The 27,481-nt window shown below is 37.9% G+C and overlaps 1 protein-coding gene across 2 annotated transcripts in view; it reads left to right on the top strand.

Moving 5' to 3' along the window:
- Window positions 1–27,481, top strand: part of TBL1XR1 (TBL1X/Y related 1) — a 120,953-nt gene that overhangs the window by 75,552 nt on the left and 17,920 nt on the right. The window contains exons 3-5 of one of the 2 annotated variants that reach the window (XM_062582532.1): window positions 5,764–5,831; window positions 23,676–23,778; window positions 25,908–26,053. In XM_062582532.1, coding sequence (XP_062438516.1) covers window positions 23,721–23,778; window positions 25,908–26,053 — 204 coding nt within the window. In that variant the 5' untranslated portion in view covers window positions 5,764–5,831; window positions 23,676–23,720. The remainder of the gene's footprint in view (window positions 1–5,763; window positions 5,832–23,675; window positions 23,779–25,907; window positions 26,054–27,481) is intronic. The other variant, XM_062582533.1, reaches the window with a different exon arrangement.

Raw genomic sequence — 27,481 nt, 5'->3', positions numbered from 1 at the left:
TCTAGCAGGTACTCAGATATAAAACTTTGTTAGTACCATCAGTGGACTCCGAAAACGCGCTCTGCATTGGTTACATATGACTTTTTAAATCCTTTTAAAGGTTGCCTTATGGAAATGAAATGACAGTGGATAAGGAAGGGAAGAAAAGATATGCATTCACTTGGGACTTTGCCTTGAGGTAGTCAAAGCATAGCATTAGTGTTTTACAGATAAAAATCTTCAACTCCATAGTCTCATTTTCAGAAACCAGAATAACTATTTTGTTAACAAATAATAGTTAATGGTATTGTTATACTTAAAGGTACAATGCTGCTGAAGCTTTATATGTTGTTCCTAACATTGTAATCCATGTTCTGATTATCATCTACCTGGAGAAGTTGATGAAAATGCTAGTTGTTTTGGCTGTAAACTTACAAGATAACATTTTCTTGAGGGTTTTTACTGAAGTAGGATAACTGACTGAAAGATATTTAGACTTCTGTAATGATCAGGCTTTTCTGCATGTGCTTTTCAGCATCTCACTGAATCAGCGGGCCTAGCATAAGCCTGAAATGAGGTGCATACATATGTTGAAAGGTTCTTGCAGCTGGACTTTGTCAGATGTAGCTACAGCTAAAGCTATTAGACCGAGCTGTGAGTCGGATTAGTTGTGGAACCAATGTGTGTTTATGGGGAGATAATCTCCGTATGCAGAAGGAGAGGTGGACAGCGGATATGGCCCATGCACCAGCTCCACGACACCTGGTCACCGTTGCTACCAAAAGAAGGGAGGCTGCTGCGTTGGAGCTCCTTGGGTCTGTACCTGGGCTGCTCCCTGCCACGGGCTGCAGCGAGTGTTCGAGGGGTCAGGCAGAACATGCAGGACCTGCTCTGGGTTAAAACCTTTTGTTTGGTTGGTTTTTCAACTTGGATAACTTTCCAAATGCAGAAAAAGAGGAGTAGCGGGCTAGGAGGCAGAGCAAAAAGCTGTGGGTCAAGAGAGGACAGAGCAATTTGTTTTGGTAGTTGTGCTGGCGTACTCTGCGCTACAGGACTTGTGGAGCGATAGGTTCGGTCTCATCAAGTGTTTACCTTTTGTCAGGATTAGGGCTGTGAGCAGTCTGGGGTCTTGTTCCATGTGATGAGTGTTACTGTCATCCTCTGAGATTAAAACGTCTGCTGTTTTCAAGGGAATATGATTCTTACTGTATTTACTTTGTGATTGTAAGTGTTATTCAGTGAATTGTGATCTTAAACTTTATAAAGTGATTGTCAGTATAACTGATAGTGTGTTTGTGCTGTTTCTGAATTATAACAAAATATTTTAACATTCACCTTTGCAATCAGTGCGGAACTACTTGAAATTTCAACAGATTTGCTTATGTTTCCTAAAGCAACTTTAAGAAGCTAGCTTGAATTTTTCTACCGAAAAGTTTTCCTAAGCCCTCTCTTCTGTTAGTTATTAATGTGTTACTTAGATTTCAGTTTCTCTGCTGGTGACATTTGTTAGTTGGATGGTCTTTGAAACAGAGGGATTAGAGGCAAGAAGTGGCAGCAAGCAGATCAAATTTCTCAGTGATAACATTTATTTTTATTCAGGTGGAGGGGAAGCAGACCAGAAATTAAGCTGTGCTCATAGGACGGACTGAAAGTAAGGCCTTATTCATGCTTTGAGCTCTCTGAAGACACAAAATACATATGTTGCTCTAAGTTAAAGATACAGACTTACTTTTTTATTTAAGGTCAGTTTATATAGAATTTCTTTTCTGTATACATGCATTTCATCATCTTAGTAGCATTTTTTTATTACAGTCACACTCATCACAGAATGAAAATGATGTCAAATAGTATTAGCAGGTTGTTCTGCTGGTGAAGAAAGCTGTAAACAACACTTTCTTCTTAAAAGTAGATAATTTTTCTCTCCCTCAGGGGCAACATTCAATTTATAAAGTCTACATCAATACTTCTTAGGAAAACATAATTTACTTTTTTTCCATGGGTAGACATGCTTTACTAACCAACCAACCAAAGCCCCTAGACAGTCATTCAAAATAGTAGTATGTTACTTGTTTGTTAAAAAGCTTTTTTTGATTACCAAAAGTATTGCATCAACTTAAGAAGTCCCAGTTTAACAGTCGTAAATATTTCAGTTGCAATTCATGAAGGAGAAGAATCTGTAACGAAAGTTGTTGCCATAGCTTGGGACTGTTGCGAGCAAAATTACCTTTTTGAAAGATTGACTTGGACTAGTTTGGATAACTAAATTCTTTTAACATAGACAAATGCAAATCACGATTTTTCCTGCATTTCTTAGTGATAGTAAAAAGGTTGTGGAGGAGGAGGAGGGAAAAAAGGACATAAAATGGGGTAAATACGTGCCAGTTTGTTAAAGCAGAGGGGTGTCTTTCTCCAACGCGGCTGTGCGGCTCCGCGCCGATCCAGGAGCACGCCCTAGCGGCAGGTGGGTCCTGCGTGGCCTTGGCCGACGTGGAGTCGCCGTGCTGAGGTGCCTTCACTGAAACAGGAAGGAGAGTGATGGTTTTGCAGAATCTTCTTAAAATCGCCACATCTGTTTCTGTCCCGTGCCAAAAACAAATGCGGTATGTTTATATTGGCCCTCATCACATGTACTGGTAGTCCTACGATAAAATATTTGCTCTGTAATTAATTTTGAAATGTGGGAGTAATATATATTTCCTCTTTGAGTGGAGTTTTAAAACATATCAGTATGCTAAACTGCAGGGACAGAGACTGCATGCTCATGATGCACAGATTCTTACAGGACGTGAGCATTTTGTAACATGTACAGCCATCAAGGTTGCTAGTTAATTGCATAAAATGTTTAGATTTTCATAATTTTGAAAATCTCTTGAGTTTTTGCATTGAGTTTTTTGTTTTTGTCTTCCTGAGGTTGATTCCTCTTTCAACCCCTTTATTCCTTCACCGCCTCCTGCCCCTTCTCTTTTTCTAAACAAGGTACTAGGTTTGTATTTTGAGTCTTCTGATTCCCTGAAATATCTCTAGATTGGCATCTCCTCAGAAAGGAAAATAACCATATAACTACAAAAAAATCCACGGCATCACTGCACTAGTTTGAAGATTGAATATAGTAAGGGAAATTGTACCCTGTGATTACAAGTGATTACCCTGTGATTTGATTATTTTTATCACATCACTCAGGAGGAAAATAATTAAATTTAAATGTAAAAAGTTTTACGTCACTAACTTCACATTAAAAAAAGAAAAGGAATGGAGAGGAAAAAAAAGAAATTATTCACTGTATGCAACCTGGACGTCCTTGCTGGACATAGGCATTAGCCATGCAGTAAATGTTACTATATTTATTAATTTGAAACCTGGTAAAATTATTCCCAGAATATATATGATTTGGGGGATTCTCTGGTCGCGTTGTTTGATGTGACTGCAGAAGTAGGTAGCTGTTAGGGTCTGCTTGGAAGACTACTTCGATGCTTAGTCATTCTTAAAAGACCTGTTAAGCTGGATCTGGATCGCTCATTTAATTCTTGCTGTGCGCCCTCTCAGCCCTCTCCATCCCATGGCAAATTAGTTAACTGTAAACAGATTTCCTGTTGTTGTTCTAAGGGAGGCTAATGGAGTGATGAATTTCTAGTGTTCTGGGTATACTGTGTTTTTATGTATGCTCTATGGGGAATTGTAGAGAGGAAAGGAATTCCTCTTCAACTGGCTTCTGTTCAGGATGTGGTAGCACACTGCTTTCCTTTAAGGCCTCCTTGTTCTCTCTCCTATTTGGCTTTGTTTATTGGTTAATATCAATTAGTTACTTGCAACAGTTTGCTCTGAATGAGAAATACTTGATGCAAATGCAAAATGGAAGGAGTTAAAAGCATGAGTGCTAAAACATATCGCTTCTGTTAGTTTAACCAGCAGGATCAGCATCCTCTTTAAATGAGCTTTTGTACTATCATTCATCTTGGAGATAAAATTACATAATTTCTTTAAAATTTGCTTCTGATTTTTTTTTCTTAGTTTAATTTTAACCAAACAGGTCATGCATTACCAATAGGTTCAAGGAAAGCTATCAAAGCAATGCATAATAGCCTGGCAGAGAACTGAAATTACGTTAATTTTGGGTTAGGACCTTTTCACTTCTTTTGTGAGCTACTATCAGTAAGTGTTGTTACAGTGGAGGACTAGGGTGCTTTTAAAATCCAGGGTGGTGGGACTGGAGCTTTTTTCCTAAGAAATGGCAGAGATAATAGTAAAATTGAGCTTATTCGTTATTAGGAAGTTGATGATCTCCTTATTTCCAATTATACTTACCTTTTACCTTTAATTCCTTAGATCATAATATTTGTATCCTCTCAATCTTGAAAATGAGAACCCAGCAGTGTGTAAAAACAAATCTTGCAGTTACCGGAGTCGGTGGCACTCCTCACTTCTCTTGACTATGGCTCCTTCTGTATTTCAAAGATTCTGTCTATACGTCTCCATCTAAACGGTAGGAAATTGTTCCGAAAGGAGGCAAGAATAGACCCTGGCTTTTTTCATCTCTTTAGGAAGCACTAAGCCAGCACAATTTATCTAGTCATTAATTTGGATTAAGACACATTTATCTGAATCGCTTGGGAATTTAAATAGGGAAAATGATCACTCACCAAAATATTCTGTAATTTCTCAATCAAAGCAAAAATTTTTTTGCAAGTCTTGTTCAGCTTAGTAATGGACTAAATAATTAAGGGTTTCTTAGAGCTTAATGATCATTATTTTTAAGATGATAGAAAATCTTAAATGCTACATGCTGTTTCAGGTTCATGTTGCCTTTTGTATTTCAAGTCATTTTAAGGAGATCTTTGGGAAGTTTGTTATCTGTAGTGTCTTTCGTGTGTCTTTGTGGCTGGAGTTCAGTGTTTGGAAAATCACTTGCTCTTTCCCTCATCCCCTTCCATTTGAGGGAGGGTTATTGACATTAAATATAAAATGATATTTTTTTGATACATGGATTCTTTTTGTTGCTGCACCCACTTAAACAGTGTTCTTGCTCTCTTACCTCCAAACCATTTCTCCTGAATCTGTTAAATTCTGTGAACTTATTCTCTAATGAATTCGTCTCTAATGAGTGTTCATGGCAGGAATCACTACATCGTACACGTGTTCTCATCACAAGTATATAATGCACTTAACATCCACGGAGCATTTAAGTTCTGAAGTCATATGTGCAAATTAGCTCAACAAGGATATTTAAGTTTTTGTTCATATAATGTGTTCTTTAAAGTATTCTTTGGTACCTTAATTTGTTGGTGTTAAATTTGGATCCAGAAGGTCAAGTTTGAAAAACACTGGACAGTTCGATCGTAGCCTTGTGCTTCCTATTTCTTATCTTAAGGTTGAGTCATTTTAGCTGACACTAAAACAAGCTACTGTATTGATACTCGGACATTTGTAAATTTTAACCTAGATGCTCCTGGAGTACTTCTTATTCAACACGAGAGCAGCCAAAAAGAACAGAAAATTCCATTAAAGCTAATGTTCTATTCTGTTCTGATGTTTTGTGTTTAGCTAAGAAAAAGTAAGAAGAGATTAGAGTTGAAACTGTACCTGTACTGTTGCTTTAATATCAAAAGATGGTCTTTAATTTTTGTTCATTTGTTTTGTAATGTAAGTATATATTGTGATCATTAGGAATTGAATGTTGTTTTAATGCTTTCAGTAAAAAAACTGGTAGAAGAATAGCTATCTCGTCCTTTCTTCATCCTTTAAAACAAAATATTGATAGAAACTATCATAATATGGTTTGTGTTACAGGTGGTGTAATACCAAAGGCTGTACTGCTGCCACATCACAATTTTGTGGGGTTTCAGAGAGTAGTTCTGGTAAGGACACTCAATGATTTATCTCTTTATTTGTCATAAAAGTGGACTGATCCTTTGGTACAATTCAATATTGGTAATTACAGTTATATGCGTTTATATTATTGGTTAGGTATCAGCTTTTGCAGTTGACTGAATCTTTATGTTGTGTTCTTTTATTCAGTGGTCTTTAACAGCTCCTTTTGGAGCTGTTACTGTCTAATGTGTAAATCCATATTCATTTTATTGAGAGCTGTTACGATAGAGCACATCAATTCACAGCACGGGAATATTAATAAATAGACCTTTTGACAAAACGGCGTGTAAAAACTATTGTCGTCTTGATGCGTTGAACTGTTATTGCATTAGTGCATATTAGCTTTAAAAAAGGTGATTATAGTATATTTTATTTCAAGTACTAAAATCTTGACTTTCTAAAGGAAATTATGAATACGTGGTTCAGAGGGTGAATATCCAGCCCATGTACCATTATCAGTCTGTTCTTAAGTTTATACAGTTGTGGTTCTGCAATTGTTTCTCTTTAAATGTATATAACAGCGGTCTGCAATCCCTCTGCACTTCTCTTGACTTCGCATACTTTCCTTTAATGCGTTCTCCTATCTTTAGAGCGCTCTCTTCTGTATGGCTAGAGTTACAAGGGAGATGAGATTACTTTACCTTTTCTAATAAAGGGAAAATTCATTCTGAACCGTTCTACCGACAGCCGTGCTTACGTATTGTGCTAGAGCACAGTTGAGTATTTGTTCTTTCAGCAGTAGATAACTGATACTGCATTTGTATCTGTAGAGTTTTTAATACATACTGTAATTTAACAAATGTGGGTGTAGCAGATGTCTTTTTTTTTTTTTTTTTCCCTCCCCCCTCACAACCCTTTACAGTTGTGAACAATCTCAGGTCTATAGAGGGCACTCACAGACAGAGCACATTTATTTTAACAGCCCTTAAATGTGCAAGCAGCCCCCCAGAACGTAGAGAAGGATATTGCTGACTGTTCTTTATGGCCTTGCTTCTGCAAGGTGCTGTTTTACTGGCTCTGCTCCAGCAAATCACTTAAGCAGTTGAAGTCAATGGGACTGTAATATGTTTAAATATTCTTTTGGCTTGATCCGTATTTCTCTATACTTTCATGAGTCTTTCTTTTCTAAAAACAAGATAGGACACAAGAATTTCTTAGTGAGATCCTCTAGTTAACACAAGAAACTGGTAGTCTTTCTTGTTGGAGATGGGAGGTTTTGGCTAATAATTCAGGGATGCAAAAAGGGTGCCATTTGAAGGTGCAAATTAATTGGTGTAATGATTGAATCTATTTTCCCCTTTGTCACTGCATTAGATTGGTCCTCCCAAAATAGTTGGGCATGGTACTATCAAGGTTGTCTATTTTCCAGCTGTGTAGATAGTTTACACCTAAACCTGTGCAAGAAATATGTGTAGACATAACATTAGGATTTCTGAATTTTGGAGTGCAAGGAAAACATGCTAACAGATTTATGAGGGCAACAGCGTTGTGAAGTAACATTGAGTAGTATTAGTCAAGAATATTAAAAGGCCATCTGCAAAGGGAAGTCATCGCAGCTTTTTAAATATTGCAAGAAAAGAAAGATGATGGGAGCTATTTAGCATCTGAGAAATGCCACGAATTTTTCAAAATGTGAGCAATTTGTGCAGTACTTATTAAAGTATAATGTGATCTGGAGAAGTTATAGACTTCTTCCTCTCTATCACAGTTAACTTACTATCTCACCATCCCTTATTTTCAAAGAATACCCCTGCTGCTGGAAATGCGAGAGCAGAACTTTTCATGCATGAAATTCATGATCGCTGTGCTTTGAAGTAAGATAACCTGACATGGAGGGTTTGTGTGTGCATGTTTATGTAGGGGTTTTGTTGTTGTTTTCTTTCTTTCTTTATTTTTTGAAGGCTGTCTTGCCTGACTTGGCAGCCTTTGAGACAGAGAGGCTTCAGTCTGCACCAGCGGAAGCAGTTACTGTGATTCTGTGAAAGCTGGAGCAGAGGTCTCTTGTGGGGCAGGCTGAAGACCTCTTCACTGCAGCTGCCTGTGCAGCAGTAGCCTGCAGATCTAAGACGTGGTGGATTTCTATCGCTGCTGCTGTTTAGCTTTTACTAGGAAAAAATGTTTTCCCTCCACAAAGCATGGGACTATGATCCTATTTCTAACTGTGGCTAGAGGAGATTTCTAAATTAAGAGTGCTTTTTAGTGTAGGGGGAATTCTTATCAGGCAGATGATGTTTCTTTAGGTTTTGAATAGCTTGCTTCATAGGGGATTAATCTGAAAATGTCTCAGAAATGAGAGCGAGTGTCTGACGTTGGCCTGAGTGATCAGAAAGAAGCAGCAGTGTCCTTTGTTTTATTTCTGCTAAGAAAGATCCTTTATGACTTCTAATCCATTTTATGAACAGTTTCTCTAGTAGCCTCTGCTGCTTCTAGTGTAGAAAGCCACCAGGTTTAAGTTGTGAAAGTGCGTGTGTGTGTGTGTGTGTGTGTGTGTGTGTGCAGATATGTGGGCACGCACACCAGCATTTATATGCTACTTTGAAGGGTGCTTCCCTCAGGGGACAAAAACTTTGCGTACAGCAGACTACTACGATTTCATGATTTTCTTCGTGTCCTGTGTGCTGTACAGAAACGTAACAATAGTTCTTGAAAATATCTGTTAATAAAACTATCTGTTAGTATTTTGCTGAAACTCATTACCTCTAAGTGTGTTCAGATTCCTTTTATTAGTCAAAGACCCTCTTTACAGTGTCAAATTAAAAAAAAGTTTGAAATAATCTTGCTAATTTTCTAAGAACAACGGTGCAATTGCTTCTACAGATACAGGTGACTTAAAGTGTAGGGGCCATCTGGGGCTGTGTTACGGTAGATATGATCATGAGATCTCTGAGAAATTTTCCTTTATAGTAGTATAAATATATTTCTGGATTTAAAAAACAGTAAAACAGCAGAACTTGGCATTCATCCATAGTTGTCTATTATCCTTAGTCTAGGATAATTTGAGTCAGATAAAATACTCCACTTTGAAAGGACAAGGAGAGAAGGTTTTTTTTTTTTTTTTTTTTTTGTTTTTTTTTTTTGTTTTTTTTTTTTTTTTGCTGGGTATTTTGTAAAAGAAACAACTGCTCTTGGTGATTCAGATATTGGAACAACTCCCAGCAGAAAAGGATGTATTGCAGGGTATGAAGAATCTGGGCATTTGAATGTATTGCATGTCTTTTCTGTATATTATGGGCACATCATCTCAGTATATATGCTATTTTAATATTGTGTAAAAAGAGCCTTGGTATAGATTCATTTAGAGGAAAAAGCACATGGTGAAGGCAGGGAGCGGAGATTGAATTAATGACTGAACAAGCTTAGGAGGCACAAGTAAGTTTTTCATAACTTATTTATACTTTGAAGGGATTTTTCATAACTTATTTATACTTTGAAGGGATAGACTGATACTAATTCATATGGAAATTTAGGTATAACTAATATAGATTTGAGATGTTCTCTGCCAAAATGCACAGTAGAAAACCTAGATATACTGTGTCAAAGTTAGCGTAAACAGACTGCTTTGAGAGACAATACAGAGTGTGATGTCGAGATGTGGAGATTGAATGTGTGCATTAGAGTTGATTATTGTGGCAGAACCTGAAAATGATATAAATTAAGGAAAGAGATACTTGCAGGCTTGGAAAACAACCTGGCCCTTGCTGCAGAAGGTGAGGCATTTGTTGTAGCTAACTGTATCCCTGCAAAGGTCTCTTGCATGCAGCTCAACTTCTTGTGCACTTCAGTGTCCTGTCCCATAGCAGAAGCTGTGACGTCTGCTTTGCCTGTGATTTCGTTGCCTTTGTGACTCTTTGGTGGGAGAGCAGAGGATGGTGGCCCAGGAATTCTCAACCTCCTACTTCAGCCTTTTACCATGCACTGCTAGTGCTCTTCGAGAAGCTTTAGCTCTGCCATGCTCCGTCTGAGTGGTGGTTATGAAGCTGCTATGGAGACCTTACCTTTGCTGATAAATCCTTACCCAGGGCTGAAAACTGCTGTCTCGCATCCTAAGAAGCCGTCATGTCCAAAAGCAGCTCTCTGGCTGCACGACCAGCAGTGCTTACCCTGCCTCTGGACTGCCATTTCCAGATGCCTCTCAGCGATGATGCTGTATCACAGCGTAACAACCGAGTGCTGTTTTTCTTTCAGGTGGCTGCAGTGGGTAGTGTCCATGTGTTACTGTGTCTAGTCTCCTTGGGAGTATTAAGATTATTGATAATAAACTCTTACCACAATACCTAGTTTAAATTTAATGGATGTAAAGACCTTTGAATCTTCGAATGCCAAAAAATAATGTATTTTTAATTACGTGACAATTCTAATAAGCCTTCAAAGTGATACAGGTGCTCCGGGAAAAGTTATGTTACCTTTATTTTAAAGTCTACCTCAAGTTAAATCGGTGTGAAGTTTGTACAAAAGGTTTTATTGCCTTTTAACATTCCTTTACCTAAAAAAATTGAGCAATTACTTTAATTAGTATAGCGCCTTTTTCAGAGGAATGTGCAGATTTAATTATTTCTTCCTGCTTAATTAGTATTTAACTAAAAAAAAAAATATGAATGAAGATAGTCTCATACTGTCCTGTTGCTCTTGTTTGCATTGCTAACAGTTTTTTTTCGTTTAAGCTCAGATCCTGCAATTTGATTATTCTTAAACAGAAGTAAGACAGCTTTTAAAGGCTTCACGCCAGTGTTGGAACTGTGGTCTGCACCCTTTTTAATACTGTTGTTGCATTCAGTTTCGTTAAGAGTTTTATTTGGTAATGAAAAGGAAGTGTGGTTGTGGGTGGTATCGCTGGAGTGGTTGATGAGGCAGGGATAGTAGAGGAGTGTGGGAGTAAACATCATATATAACTGAGATTCACAAGTTGTGCTTTTTTGCATTCATATAGCCAATTGCAGAAGCATGCTATTTATTATTTTTGTTTTTACAAAATGTTTTTGTGTTTGTGAAGGTCCTACACTCATAATGGTTATTCACCTGCATATTCCCACTAGCTCACTTAAGACCACTTTGGTAAACAGGGATAGATGTGAAAATGCTTGAGGAAAGAAAATAGAGTTGAATTTTTAATCTGAGGGTCAGCTTTCTTAAGCTTTCCTTAAAACTCTCTGTTTATGTAAAATGCTGCAGTCAGTTGTGAGTTACATGTCTTTCATTCTTTTTGGTGAACATCTTGGGGCTAAAAAGGACTTGTCAGCTTACATTTAATTTATTCCAGCCTTTCAGATACGTTTCATGGCTGTAGAGAACTTTGAACACTAAGGATGATGAATGCTGGCACATATTTTCAATACCAAATTCCACTTTCCAACTGAAGTTATATTCTCAACATGTTTAATATCTGGGTTAATGTAGAAAAAATGTCTGGAGTACAGTGTATTTCTACTATCACTGTGATGGCATGTTTGCCATCAATCCGTGACTCATGGATAATTTGGCCTTGCCACAAATAGTCAGAGGCCATTCTAAAAACATACGGTGATTTCAGCATCCTGAATTCATTCTGTTTTCACTATCTGAGGGATACTGTTTGCTTTTTCTTCGTTCCAGTCATAAATAAATAAATGAAAATCTGGCCTCATCAGTAAGTAGCGGGTTCTGGTGCGGTAGCTCTCGATGAACGATCTCTAAGGCTAAAGCTTATATCCTTCCATTGCTAACAGTTTATATTCTTCTGAGTTGAGGTTGCAATGTATTGTCACTGAAGGATCTTCTCTGTGTGCTATGAGGTTGTTTTCTTTTTCTTTTCTTTTTTTGACCTCATTATGGTGTTCTTTCACAAGGGTTTTCTTTCACCCTTCCTTTTCCAGAAACAGTGGACTCAGCACGCAGCAGAACGTCTGCCTCAGAAAAATTGGTGGCTTTCGTGTGCTTGCGAAAAGCTTTCAGATAAAATGTGTGTTATCTCCAAACTAGAAGCTTCCAAAGCACATAATTCCAAAATCACTTCTCTTGTGGGATAGGTATATATGACTAGGCTTAGTAATGGGGAAACAAGTCGGTTTTGTTTGCATTTACAATAGCTCAACTGCTGTGAACAGAGCACCCTGGCCTGTTTGTAGCCTCATTGCAGAAGTTACCTGCTTTTCTAAAGTAACGTAGCAACTGAGAAAGATGCTCTTGTGAGTTTGTCAGCCCAGAAGTGTTTGTAAAAGCCTCCTTTTTTGTCAGGTATTGTAGGAAATACCTGTGCAGTTAATATTATTTTTGGTCTATTAATGTCTATGTGAAAATAAAATCTGCACTTGGTATCAGCTTTGTAGGTGTTAAAAAAAGCTGGGGAGAGCATTCAGGCTCATACACCAAGGGCAGAGCAAACAAGTGAGTCGATCCTGGGCTGTAAAGTCACATTCAGGTAGCTGTCTGTGTTTATCCAGACAACCATAAATGCGTTTGGTTGTCTTTGGTTGCTCACTGGAAAAGACCAGGCCTCAAAGAATTGCAAGAATTTAGGATAATTAAGTAATCAACCCAATAAAAATTAAAAAGCCAGCCTTTAAAGAACAAAGTAAACCCAAACGAGCCCTACTCCATCTCTGCCAAAACCGTGTGGCACGGTAGCCTGTTTCAAGTATGTTTCAAGATTTAGACTCTAGCAGATGTCATAGCTGTGCAGTCTAAGGGCCATGGATTTCCTAAAAGCTCAGCTTTGCGAGCTGACCCATCATACAGGAAGATTTTGCTTTTGCTGGGTTTTTTTGCTTTGTTTATTTGTTTTTACTTTTGATTATGAAAACCTGTGTGTACAGTATGCAATGGACTTCAGTGGAGAAGAAGGCCGACTTACGCTAATGTGAACAGTAAATGTAAGCGTGGTGGAGGAGTGCTGTGAGAAGGTACGAGGTTGGCTCTAAATGCGTAACATTACTCCATGCCTGTGAAATGGCTCTGCTGAGCCTCATTTCTGCAGTTGCTCTAACTCAGGTAGATTTGCAGTGCTTTGTTATTCTGTGTAGGTACACTTCAAATCATCTCAATCTGTTGTTGTTATGGCAGCATTTAAAAACTTCCTAATCAAGAATGAGGGAACGCGCTGTGATAAACACACTGAGGCAAGGAAAACAAGGACAAGGCCTTGTCCTGAAGAGCCCTCAGTATGTATTGCAGAGGGCATAAGGCTAAAAAAAGACAAATAAAATGAGCAGATGAAGAGGTGAAACCCAGGGCAAATGCAGGACCACTGGCTCAAGATTTTATGTCAGATCAAGAGATGGAAGCCAGAAAATGGATCACCAGCATGAGAAAAGATAGCAAGTACGACCCATAGAAGCTGTAAAAGAGTGAAGGTACTGGAAAGCATAAGAGGATTCCATGCACCCTTATGGAAAAAATCACTTGTCAAGATAGGGTTGCTCTTGCAGGAGGGCAAAGGTATCTTTCTGTAGACAGTTGTAAGAACTGCTTATTGCATATGCTGCTTTTTTCTTTTTAAACCATCAGGTAGCAATATAAATATGTTAATCATAACAAATAGAGTCTGTGCTAGTCTACATGGACACTAATCACTGTTCCACAATAAGGTTTCCAGAACAAACAAACCAAAACCATCAACAGTTGAAAACTGGCTAATTACAATAGTCTGCTAAAATTCAAGTGATTTTTCATCGACAAAATAAGTCACATTAGTTCAAGCTCAGGATGAGCCTTTTCTGTTAACCGATCAGTATGCAGGTCAGCAACAGCAGCATAGTGAAAAACTGTGTCGCTGTTAGTGCGCTAATATCCATCAGCTCAAACGATTGATGTAGATGTAATCACTGTCCCTAATAGAAATAAAGTCAGAGTAATGGAACATTGTCACAGGATCAATGTCTCCTGTTTTGAAAATAAACCCCCTCAGCTTTGCCTTTGCATTTATGTACCAGCAGGAGACCATATCATTCAAATCAATTGACAGAGGCCCGTAGAGCTCTGAATGATCTATTGTGGGAACATCAGGAACAACATATTGGAAAAAATGGAATGTTCCTGATCGGACTTGCAGGCTATATTATTCAGTGGGTTTTCCAGCAGTGAAAATGAGAATAAATCAGCTCAGAGCACAAACTTAGCACAGTATGGGGATTTTTAATTTTGTTTCTTAGCTTCAGCTGTGTAGTTTCTACATGTTATTGACCAAAAAGTTTGAACTGTCGCACTTGGGCTCATTTTCATTGATGCATTGTCACAAGTACAAGACGTTTTTGGATTTTGCTTCCCTTAGTCTCAGCACAAGCTCTTGGTGGTGCTCATTTTGACCAGTCTGAGAGCTAGTCTCATAGAGTTATTTTCTCTAACACTCTTTACACAATTTGATCCAAGTGAGGATTAATGGGTGTGCTCCCACATTCATCCATAATTAATTTTTCACTAAGGCTTTAATACAGCGCAGGTCATTAGCAGTCACATATTTGCATGCTTGAAACTGGTGCATGCTTAATAACTACGTTGCATTGGATCTTAATCAACATAGCAGACAATGCTGCTTTCAATTTTCATCTTACTTACACTTGATGCTAGAAATCTCTTGCTATTCAGTGTCTAGATCCAGAGAATATTAGTGTGTCTTTATCTCAGCCCTTATTCAGGTAAGTAATTTAGCAGTTTTTAAAACTCTTCTTGAGACAAGGTCTTTACATTTGATTGCCAAAGTCTTAATTCATTTAAATTGGGTATTCCTAAAGGATTGAAACTATGTCTAAGGGGACAAGCTTCTAATAGCTTAACAATGGAAGATCTGCAGCTTGTTTGATGTTACCACTGTTCCCATGATGACTCCTCCATCAGAAAAATTTTCACTTCCCTGGAATAATGCCAGACATTTTTCTGATGCTTTCCTCTCCGTTACAGTGTAGATATAGCTTATTATAGAGCCCAGAAGGTGGGTTTTGCAGGTCATCTCTTGAAGTCCGTGCCGGCCAAACTGATACCACGTCCCCAGGTGGTCGGCTATGAAATGGCTAATTCTGCAGATCAATCAGAAGCTAGCTCATCGTTTTTAGAAATGCCACGTTTCCAGTTCTGCTTTCATGGACAGCTGCTCAGCTTGTCTGTAGGTAGGTAACACAGTCTGACCCTGAAGGTCATCCCATCAAACTGTGCTACTCCTTTCTGAAAAATTCCTTTGCTGTCTGGCCAGAACTAGCTGTTTGATCAAGGAGAATTTCTTAGTGTTTGGTTGTATTTCCAGGTGTACTATGAAAGTGATTTAAGTATTGAAAGAGGGTTATGATGAACTTTTGAAATACTACTTCTAGATAATTTTGATTTGGTGCTCGTTGGACTGCCTTGGTTGACTTGAGTCGTGCAGTTGCACGTGCAAAAGCCCTTCTCTGGCTGCCTCTGCAAGAGTGTGACGGTGTTTGGGTTTGGGATTTTTGGAGAGAGTGAGGGGAAGTTGCTTGGATTAGAAAGTCAAAACAGAGACAGTGCTTTCTTCCTGTGATTGTACTAGCATATGGATGCATGTTTTGAGGAGTCAGATTTGGCTTTTAAATTCTAAAGGAATAACATACTTGTTCCTTAAGAAAGGTATTTCACAACTACCTCCGTTTTAAAAGGATTGCAGTTATCATGCACAAAAGTTATGCTTAGAAAAATTCCTATTTTCCTTTTCACCTAAAGAGTTGAAAATTCTTTAAAATATTGACATGAGTCTAAGGAGAGATCCCCCCTCACACCATTTCTTTTTGTGGTGCATTGTGACAATGAAAAGAGTTTGAGAACCTAAAGAATGCTGCCTACAGTGTCAGTACCAGATACATACCTATTTCAGTCGGCAATCTACAGATTTACAATGTACGACTGCCAAGAAAATATTTTTAAAATATGAAAAATCCAATAAATAAATAATGTAATTAAATAGTATCATGAAATGTAATATTATACCGATGTTCAATAAAATGGTAACATGTGAAACATTTTCATAATGTTTACGGTAGCTACAAAGGCTTCAGAACTTTGCTCGGTCTTTGCAGAGAACATTGTCTATAGTGTCATTCCCCTATCGCAGAATAAATTATTTCAATCCATATCCAAAGTCATTAAAGCATTTTTAATTTAATGATAGGAAAGCCTTACAGAAATTTTGAAGAAAACCCATGTACTATTTTTTGGATTCACTTTTAACAAGCCAATTAACAGGCAAATTTTTGTCATTAAATTAGCTTCAAACAGAGTAATTTGTTCTGTATTATACAGAACAATTATTTCAAAAGACGTCACTAATGATTATTTGTGCGAATATATCATACTGCCCAATTTCAGTATATATTCGGTCTTACATAACCAAAGAGATGTATATTCAAGAAGAAAAAAGAGCTCTGGAAATAAAAGCAATGTATAATTTTTCGTATGCTACAGGCATTTTCTACATCTGCACTTAGGACTGGCTGACTGATACATAGACTTGCTGTGTGCTGCTTTTGTTTAGAAGGACTTTAGCTAAATATGGAAATCAACTCATAGAAGTATATACATTTTACATGGTTTAAAATGAGTTACTTTATTAGAAGCTGTACAGTGAGATCAATCTTTTTTTGGTTGTTGTTGAATCACTGTAGGATACCCTATAGCTATCCTAATTTCAGGAAACTCTATTTTCTTCCTTTATAAAAAGGAGAACTGCTAGTTTTGTTGCCATAGTATTGGAAATGTAATTCTGAATGCACTGGCACTTGTGTCTCTGCTATAGCATCCTGAATCCCAGTCTCCTGGGTCACACAGCATATGACTTTGGGGAGGAGATTTGTAGTTCAGTAATTAAATACTACTTTGCTCTAGGCAAAACCAACAAATAGGCTTCATCTGCAGCTTATTTTGTAATACTGTTCAGGCTTTTTTTGGTGTTTTTAGGGACTGACTGCTCAGATGAGAGTAACTTATTTTTAGCTAAGGTTTGGGTGGGGCTTTTTTCTTCCAGGGTTGTAATTCTTTTTCTTCAGAATATTTCAAACTGGCTTTGTCATCTTATATGCTGTGTACACTCAGATTGGCACAAAGAGATGGAGACTGTTCCCATAAATTAGGTCACTAAACTGAAGTACGTAATACAAATACTTGCTGACTGAGCTAAGGAAAACAATTCAGATCAGGAAAAAAAAATCTCTTTTGTATTTGGAAATGAAGGTATATTCCACAGATTAAAAGTAAAAGCAAAGCAATAGAGTTAAAAGATGAAAATGTGAGAAGCATCTCTCTCTCTCTCTTTTTTTTTTTTTTAATTGTGAAAGGAAAAGTAGGAAAGCTTGATCATATGGGAAATCAGTAAGAAGGTTCATTAGGTAAAATTACAGATAATTTTTTATGCAAGTTCACTTTTGACATAGCTTACTGAGTTTTTAAAACCGAAAAAGGACATTGCAATAACAGGAATTTAGAAACAAAAGAGTTCACAAAATGAGATAATTTTCATTTTGAAATATATTGCAACAAAGCTTTTGCACTTAATTTTAAAATGTTTTCCTTTAGAATTCAAAAGGTAAGAAACAATTCCATATTGCAGATTTGTCAGATAGTTGGAGAATCTTAATAAGGGCTCCTTGATACTAATTTTCATTCTGATAGAAATTGGTCTTCAATAAATTCATATGCAGAAGAACAAATGACATTGGTCATATACTGCATGCTTTAAAATATAAGAATCATCAATTTTTTTTACAAGTTTTCTTTTATAAATACTTTGTAGGGGGGTGTACCTAACACTTCTTTGAATTAGTCTTATTGAGTGTAGGAAATGTTTGGTGTGGACCCACCATAACTTGGGGAAGGTTCCTTGGAAGACTCTTGTTTAGTAGAATAGCAGCCAAAATACCTCTGAAGAGACGGTATCTTTTGGAATCCCAGATTAAAGCTTCAGTTCCACAGGCCACTCTCCAGGTGAGTTTGGTATCTGAGTGAAGTCCTACAAGACCCTCCAAAGGACATGTACATACCTTCAGGTTTTTTTGTTTAACTGAAAGACTAGAAGTTTCTAGGTTGGTTGAGGCTTGGGGCATTTTTTGGTTTTTTTTAATAACTCTCATGATCATGGAAACTGTAAGATTTGTAAACAGCAATAAAAAGTGATGTCGCTCTGCGTGCCCACAGTTTCTTGCAAAGAAGGAAAAAATAAATGGACTTGTGACAGTATTTTTGTTGTACAAGATTTATTATTTTTGTAGCCAGGCTTCTGTTTTCCATGGATAAATGCAGCTGTCTGTTTACAGCTGAACATTAAACTTTTTTCAGAGCTACCCACAGCATTGAGTATTCTCTTTAGTGTATCCTATCTGGTATCAAACTAAACTGATCGGTATATTTTGGAGAACTGCTGTTCACAACAGCCTGCCAAGCTTTTGTTGTCCTACCTAATTATGATGTGCTAGAGCCCACCTAAAACTGCAGAACCGTCGATTGCTTAGGCTGTGGTTTGATGATATGGTAAATATAACTATACTAAATCTACTGCATGTTCTAAAACTGTGATTAAGAGATGTGAAGTGCTAATCTGGAGTATAAATTTTCTCTGCCTATTCAAGTTTGTTCAAAAAAGGCCATGAACTATATCAGGCAGCATCTGGCATTTGGCATGAACCTGGAGTAGAAATACAAAGTTAGCGTAAACATGCATAGTGGAATGATGATTTGTTAGAAATGCAGTCAGATTTGCAGTGTTGGGTACCCATCAGTCTACAAGTCCAGCGTTAATGATAGCAGAACTTGACAGCACCGTAATAAGTAACATCCAATGTTACTTCTAATTTTACCCAAAATATGAAAGAATGTGAATAGTCCTCCAGAGGAAGGACAGGGAATCGTTTGGAAAACTTGACTTCTGGAGGAAAACTAAGATGATGCATACTGGTGTTTCTAAGTTACTCTAAGTACTCTCATGATGGAAAAGTAGAATGCTATGTTTGCTAAATGGAGGCTAAGCCAAAATTGATGTGCTGACCCTGGGGTAAGAAACCTAATATCCTTTGAATAAATAGTTTAATGGTTTTTTTGTTTCTTCTCAGACATTAGTTCAGAATTTGAATGAGTGGGTCAATTTGTTAAAAGCGCAGGAGTGCTTTGGTCTGTTACCGATACGTTTTTTGACAAGATCTTGAGCTCAACATGTGTATCAGACTGTGACTTTTATGGCTGATATGTTTTACGACTGGTAAATTTGAGGAGTTTAGGGACTTTCTATGGGGACATTAAAAATGATTGAGCTGTGGTATACTTTGTTGTATAAAAGGTATTAAGTTATGAAAAGAGTAACATTTCTTGTATCAGGTACTCCTGGGATATCTTGATGCCATACTGACTCTAAGTCAGTAGAGCTATCGTAAACCTTAGACTCATCCCCCAAGAAGGGGATCTGACAGATTACCAGTGTTTGCAGCCCAGTGGTTTGGGATTATGAAAGGAGAGCAAGGTTTGCTACCTGTATTCATTTTTTTTTCACGCAAGGCTGTTTCCTCTTTATGTAATGGGTCACCCACGCTGTAATTCAGTTTTGTTGGCACACTGGCATTTCCAGACATGGCAGGGAAGCGCGTGGAGTAGGAGCCTAAGAACAGGTATTCTGAAGTGGATTTAGTTTTAAGTAGTAGATACTGATCCTGTGACACTTCTGCTATCTTGACTTTATCTTGTTGTACCAAATGACTAGCACAGATTTTATCACTCCAGTTTAAAAAAAAATACTAGCCAGAGGTGAGACAGCTACAATCCTACCTCTCATAAAGTTGGAGTAAATTCGAGGAAGAATGTGGAATTGTTATAGGAAAAAAAAAAATGATTTGCTCTGGGCTAGAATTTAGAAATATTAGAGTCATTCTGGAAAATTTTGTCTTTTGTTGCCTTTTTAAATGGGGCTTTGGGGATAATGTTTGAGCTTTTGGCTGTGCCTCTGTTTGCATTACTGAGATGCACTAGGAACAGACCCGCAGAGTAAAGCAGCCTGTGCTCAGGATGCTCTGTGCATGCTGGTGCATGTTTTCAGGGAGTTCACTTCGGGTTATTTCTAGTCTGATCTCATGGAGTGAATGTCTATGAGCAGTTCCTGGTTTAGTCTTGCCTATGAGGACTCTAATTCTTGCATGCTGGTAGCGCTCTGAGACTCATGCCAAGAGCAGGGGCAAGCTGATAGCCTTCAGAAATGCCCTTTGAGCAGAAACAGTAGTGTGGATGCTCCCTGCTTTTCTGCGTTTCCTGTAAATCTACATAAAGCTTTCAGGACAAAACTTGGAATTTTGGAGGAGGGCCATAAAATACATATATATCTAGTTTTATAAATATTTTTTTGATATATAGACTGTATATTTATGTATTCTTAAGTATCTGGTTACATTATCAGCCTGTATTTGTAATACACAATTGTAAACATTTTAAAGTATTTTTGGTAGGCACTTTGCAAATTAGACTAGAAATGTAAGACTGCTGGGAACTTTGTGTCAATTCCAATTAGTCTTGGATTTTTATTTTTTTCCGCTATTTAATTGCTGTATCTAAAATAAAGCACAATATTATTGTCCTGTTAAGTGCCCAAACTAAGCAGTCAGTTGCAGATGGGAATAGAGGATCTTGGGGAAATGAAATAAAGCAACGTTAATAAAGCAGAGTTGTGAATATGTGGAGTGTGTGTACATCCCTGGGCGCGCACACGTGCAGAGGACCGACTTATTTTTGCACCGGTAATTTTCTTCTTGTTCGGTTTGGTCTTTCCTCCTCTGTCCGTATTTCTGTTTCCATTTAAGCTGACGGCACCTTCCAAGCTTCTTCCCTGTCACCTTGCAAACCAACCCTGGGGCCTTGCCGTGGCACTGGGGCGGATGGAGTTCGCGCTGTTGGTAGGTTAGCTGGTTTACTGTTTTTCTTTGGCAGACCTCCTTAGAAAGTTCAGCGTAAAGCAAGGGGGCGGCTGTGCGTGTCCGGTGCTTGGAACAACGTGGCGGGCTGCTTTCGAGGCGGTGGTTGGCCCTGCTCCTCTTGCCTCGCCGTCCCCCGCGCCCTCCGCACCTCTGTTTTTGCCGTGTGGCCCCACGCCTCGGGGGCCCGAGGAGCCCTGCGCTCCCCTGTGCCGCCTAAGGCCTGCCTTGGGGCTCTTAGAAATTGCCTCTGTTAGTGCTGTTTTGGGGACCACTTGGGCCAAAATCTGCCCCCGTGCCTGGAGGTGGACGCGCTGCAGACCCCTCTCCTGGGCTGCCTCCCTGCGCCAGCCTTGCAGCTAGCTGCCTTGCGACGGTGGGCAGCGCGAGCCTGGCAGCCAGAACCCGGCCCTGTCTTGATTAGGAATTTGCCAAAGGGAAAATAATTATTGTATCCCCTCCTGGGTACCCTGCCTGTGCGTTTTCTGTCTAGTTTGAGCGTGTGGTTTCAGGAAGGGACGGAGCGTTGTCGGGGTTGACTTGGTCTCTTTAGAGTTCCTCATTTCCCTCCTCTGTGCCGTAGCTTACAGGACGGTTGTTTCCTTGCGCGCTGGTGGCGTGACTGTGCCGAGGTCTTGTGATGAAGGGTTACTACAGAAAGGAGCTTGCAGAAGATTTAATATACACTTAAAAAAAAAAAAAAAAAAAGGATAAAGTAGTATCTTGGTAAGAAACTAGAAACTTTTGCATGTCTTCGTCAGGCAAGTTGTGTGTTTATTTAACATTTTTTTTGCATTTTTCAAGTTGTTGCTGTTCAAAGTCAGTGTTAGACTGCCACCTTTTGACAGCTAGGAAGGAAAGCTTTTTTTTTTTTCATGAGCTAAATGGCAATACTTGTCTTTGCCTTAACCTGCATTTTGCTGAAAACACTTTGAACCAGCCTTGAAACATTTTGCTCATTTGACTTGGGCAGGGTGAATAGCACTTTTGACAGACAAGTAAAATATTAGTTTTCGTCGTTAGTTATCCGGCTCAGTAACACGTGGCAGGTAAACTTGTTGAAACACCGTAAAATGCGCTTTGAGTGGGGAGTCCTCTCTGTATGAGTAATACAGATCTTTTCTGCAGCAAATAGCACTCGTGTCTGGTTTCTACCTTCTCTTTTTCGATAGCGCAGGGAGATTTTAAAATCCGTAATAAATCGATGAAACAAGTGTTACAATTTCTGCATGTGTGTAATGTAAAAAACCTTCTGTGTCGGCCTTTTTGAATTTAGTTACCCTTTTCTTAAGGAGAATATAGTTCCGGTGGAGCTTCTCTGCAACTATCAATTTTAAATGTAGATACGATTTGCACCAGGCTTGGCAACAAAACGTACCTGAATAAAATCAGTGTCGGGACCGATGAGTAGTATTCGGTTTTGTTGCTAATGCATGAAACAGTCGGAAATGGCATTCATTCCACACCACTCAATAAATAATCTCTAAAATTACATTGTAACCTGAGAGGTACACCTTGTGCATCAAGCACTACTGGGGCTACGAATGAGCGGGTTATCCCGCTTCCCGCGCAGGACGAGCCCGGCTCTCGCCATCCCGCGTCCAAGCAGCGCGTAGGCGTTTCCACCCTGAGCCGCTCTCGGACTCTGTCCATCGCCCGTTCCCGCGTGCGTTTCCTAACCCCGACGTGGCTTCGTCCTGTTTCCTTACGAAGTCTTGCTAGGTAAAAATGCCTGGAAAGAACGTATAAAATATATACGCCACTATTTGGCAGGCTTCTAATGCCCTTCGGGGCTTTTGTTGCTTACTGCTGCAGTCGTCGCTTTTCCCCCTTGCGGCGCAGGTAGCAAATGTCCCGACCGTACAGCCCGTTAGCGGAGGAGTCGCAGCACTGACTTTCCGTTTTGAACAATACAAGGGAATCCGTTCCCCAATCCCGTTTTAACACAGTATCCAGGTCAAACTTTTCCTGATAATCTTAGGAAAATGATTTAGCTGCTTTGATTTCATTTTTGTAGAAGATAATGATGGTGGCAACTGGATAAAAAGCTTGAAGATCTACTGATGAACAGGGCCAGGCCATACTGCAGATAGGAAATGGATTGTATTTGTGTTCTGGAAGTTGTTGCTTTTACTGGTTTACTTGATGTTACAAAAAAGGCCAGGAATTTAGTTTTCAAATATTCAGAGAAAGTTCACACAAATAAGGCTTAAAATCAGATAAAAATAGAATACTTTGTTCTTTCCATTCATCTTTGGGGTTTAAATCCTCTTATTGCTTCACATTTTAAACATTATCATTAAATATATATATATAGAAAGAGATGTATTATTTGTCTTGCTAAATATTTATCGCTAATAAAATAAAAGGGAAATTAAATACCCATTTATATTTTAAAAACATTGATTAAAAACATAGAGAAATATTAATAAAAATACTCTCATTAAATACTGTCACTAATTTTATGAATTCTTTTGGAAAGCATATGACCAAGATACCCTATAATTTTTAGGGGAAATAGTTGGGATTTCCTTGAACAGATAGTGTTTCGGCCCATCTTGCACCTTTTTACTAGATCATGAGTGCCTGAAAATTTGAAGTTTATTAAAAAGAGAGAGTAAGAAATTGCCCGGATACAAAAGTGAAGACAAGTGCTCTTTGTTATCCAAACAGAGAAATCCAAATTTTGAAGTATATATTACATAGTAATAATGTAGGTGAAGTGAAACTCCTTTGATTTTATTTATTTATTTACTTATATGGGAAATGAGGCCCTTTGATATTTAAGTTACTCACCTTTGTGGGTGTTGTGAGGCAAGTGACACACTTTAAAGGTTATGGTAGACTTATTTGCATTATAAAATAAAATGATTGTCAATGCTACTGAGAAGTCACTTACTTTATAAATACAGCATTTGTTGAGAAACATATATTAGTTGCTGAAAATGTTTAATCGACCGACTTTTTCATTTGCAGGGTTGTGTCCTTTGTTGTGACCTCATGGTTTAACTGGGAATAAAGATGAGTATAAGCAGTGATGAGGTTAACTTCTTGGTATATAGATACTTACAAGAGTCAGGTGAGTTTTTCCGTTCAGGTTATTAATGCATAATTTATTTGATAATCATCTGCAACTGGCTGGCTTTACCAAATGAAAACTCATTTTATTATTTTGCCAGTAGGTGTGTGCTTCTGTCTGAACTATTTCTTGCTGTTTCTTCTCAACGAGGAGTGAATTCCTACCAAGTTACCTTCTGAAAATCAATCAGTTTTAGTCATGTGGAATTTTTAGATGGCAGTCAACCAAATAAGGACTTACTCAATTGGTAGAAAAGCTTTTGTTTGGAGAATGTTTTTATCTGCTGGATGGCAATGACACTTTGTACTCTGTCCTTTTGGGGCTAGTGGGAAGAAAACTGATGACTGCCAGAAACACCATTATTTCCTCCTCGTTCTTGAAATACTGAGGATGATGGCCCTGTGAGCTGCTCTTGCATGATAAAATTCCTTGGCTGAATCTGACTGTAGAACTGCAGCTTTTGCTGTTTTTCAGAGGAAGAAATGGCAGCTGAGACCATATGACTCATATCATTTGAGTCTAAATACAGATAAACAGATTTTTTTTTTTTTTTTTTTTCAGGAATGACTCTTGGGTTCTTAAAAATCTCTTTGCAGAATGCTTTCTTGGAGGTTTTAGTTCTTCAGTTTAAAGCTAGGAGAAGTCTCCTGCTACTTAGTAGGAAGAACAAAAGACAGCTGAATAATGTCAGAAAAAGCAGCTATTTTCCTGTCATGTAGAATACAGGAATATTTTAATACTCCTTTAGACAGCCTATTTTAAAAACTTCCAGAAGCCAGTATGGCTGAAAATCAGGGCGTATCCCAGTGTATGTACAAATGATTGTCAACTCGCAAGGGGGAATGCCATCTTAGCAATACCTTAAAGTAGTCTGCATATTAAAGAAAAACTAAACAGGTCTTCAGGTAACAGTGTATAGGATTGGCTTTAAAATGTATATATGTTACCTTGCTCTTTCAACATCTACTGATTTTTAGTTTTGTTTAGTGGTTGCTGATGAGTAGCTTCAGACTTCTTGAAAATGTGTTTGACTGCAATATCTCAGGTTAAGCACACTTTTGAAAAAATTCAGTGGAATAAGAATCTTTTACCCAAGTTAGTTAAATTGGCTCTTGCTCAGTAGCCATTCAAACTACTAGGTTTATTTGAAGAAAATAATCTGAGAATTTTAGGATTGGGGGTAAAAGAAACAAACATTTTAGAGGCTCAGGGCAATTCTGTGATCCAGGCAACTAGTTTAACAGGTTTTCTCAGATTCCATCTGCTCTTCAAATTTTATCATAGAGTATTGCCAGTATCAATGACCTGAGAACAGGTTCCACCATTTTGATAATGAAAAAGGATCAACTTCAGATGTATTTATTTATTATATTGGCGCAGAACAGACTTCTAGTTTTAGAGAATAATATTGTTGACAATTCCTAGGGTTAGAAGAAGTGATTTTCATGTTTATATTTCAACTCAGTTGTCAGTAACCAATGATGTTTCTATGAGAGTAATCTTATTTTGCTAAAACAATTATTTTTCTCTAGGTAAAATTTGCCTTTTTAGGGCAGTCAAATACATAGCAAGCAACTGCCAGTGTTGCACTATTACATGCTTTCCACTTTGTATGGAGTAAATAATACTGATCTACTTCTAATTGCCAAAGCATACACAGCTATGACAGCAATGTACCATGAAGTTAATTCATTTCGTTTTCATGAGTAATAAATGAGTGAGAACAGGAAAATAGCATGTGAATCTTGAAGATAGATAAATATATTTTAAAAATCTAAATATATATAAAATAATATGTATTACTGCATATTTAATATGTATTATTGCATATTGTATGTTTTATATGTATTCACACAAGTGTTTTGTTGGTAGTAACACTATAATTAATAATTGCTGTGTTTACATGTAAAGTTTAGTTTTTTTCTTTTTTTTCCATTTAAATTAGAAACACCGTAAGAGGAAATAAATCTGATTGACTGCTCAGAAGCATTTGGATGAGTTTTTTCCTAGTTCATAAGCTTGCTATAATGTTATATTAAGTTAAATTTGTAAACAGAATATTTTACAATAGCGTGACAAACAGCATTGTTTACTATCCATCAATTCTGATGTTTTTGCCTTGTCTTTAGGGTTTTCCCATTCAGCATTTACCTTTGGTATAGAGAGCCATATCAGCCAGTCTAATATAAACGGTGCTCTGGTGCCACCAGCTGCTTTGATTTCCATCATCCAGAAAGGTCTGCAGTATGTAGAGGCAGAAGTCAGTATTAATGAGGTAAGGAGGTTTTGCCTGTAGGAGCATTACGTCCTTGCTTGCAGTAAGTTTGAATGTTAGTGCTTTTTCTTAACTTTCTTGTATCCTATTTATTTACTTTTACTTCAGATTCCTTACTGCTGGTGTTCACCATGACTCCAGTGGTGGAACCAGAATGGAGTGACATAACTGGGTAGGGGTTCTGCCCAGTGCAGCCACACAACACCAGGCATGGTGTTCTGGCTCATTGCTTAAAGGTCCGTTGTCTGTAGAGTTTTTACCCTACTATAATGTTGTAGTAAATCCAGAAAAGTGCAATAAAATAACAGTTGAGACAAACAACCTCTTAATTTCTGTTTCTGTAGAGTTACACTAGTGAGGTGGGGAGCGAGCTGTGCTGCTCTACTTTAGGTGACGTGTCTTTGTAATGAAATAATGAGAACCCAAAGAAGGCAAGGAATCCCCAGTAGAGGAGGGGGCTCAGTTTGAGGCAGGAAGGATGAAGATATATACTAGTTTGCCTTTTGGCTTTACTGGCTAATTCATCTTGAGCAGGATCTGTTAAACTTGATTTTTAAATCATTTTTTCATCAGTACAGAAAGTTAGGCGTCTTACTGGCTGATACTGCAGATACCCTCGATTTTCATTCACATTTATGTCCGGAAGGTTAGCACCCTTTGTATATGTCAGTAATGTTACGAGAGAAAACAGATTTTTCACTAATTCTACTGTCTTTCCAGTCTCCTTTGTGTCTTCTGATGATATGTAGTTTTCTCAGTCCTGGTGAAGCAAATCCTTTCCCTTAGGAAGCCTCAGAAAAATAAAGCAATTTACTGGAGTAGAAGAAGGAGACCCTATATTTATCACAAGGAATCCTTCTAGATCCCCAAAATAGATCCTTACAAAGCCCTAGCATATGTATAAGGGTATTTTTAACTGGGTCTTGTCCATTTCAGGATAAAATTCTTTGTTATTTGAAAGCATGCCAGCACTGTTTAAAAAAAGAAAGAAAACTAGTCAACTTTCCAGATAATGTGTTTATGGAAAGTATTAGTTTAATAAGATAGAATAACTTCACAAGCCAGTGACCCGACTTGCAATGTTTGCAGCTCTTCAAACAAACCATTAGATTTTGTTGCAGCCACTCATGTTTGAAATCATATTCATAGATAGCTTACAGAATTTTTTGCTTTAGCAAACAATTTTGCAAATGCAAAGCATATAACTTTTGATCCCAGAACCTCTGCCAGAGGTCTGCGATGGCTTTTTAACATATTTATGATGGCCACTTAACTTTAGACTAAAATTCCAGTCCTAACCACAAAAATGATGAGATGTTCAGGGTATTACTTCCAGCACCATTTGTAAACTGTTGCCTTTTTACTGTGTTAAATAAAAGCTTTAGTTTTTCTTTAAATTTTTGCCTATAATGTTAACTCATATTTGGT

This window comes from Rhea pennata, chromosome 9 (assembly GCF_028389875.1).
Source record: "Rhea pennata isolate bPtePen1 chromosome 9, bPtePen1.pri, whole genome shotgun sequence".
In the NCBI taxonomy this organism is placed as follows: Eukaryota; Metazoa; Chordata; class Aves; order Rheiformes; family Rheidae; genus Rhea; species Rhea pennata.
Note: the sequence above shows the minus strand (reverse complement) of the source record. Positions and strands in the feature narration are given on the sequence as shown.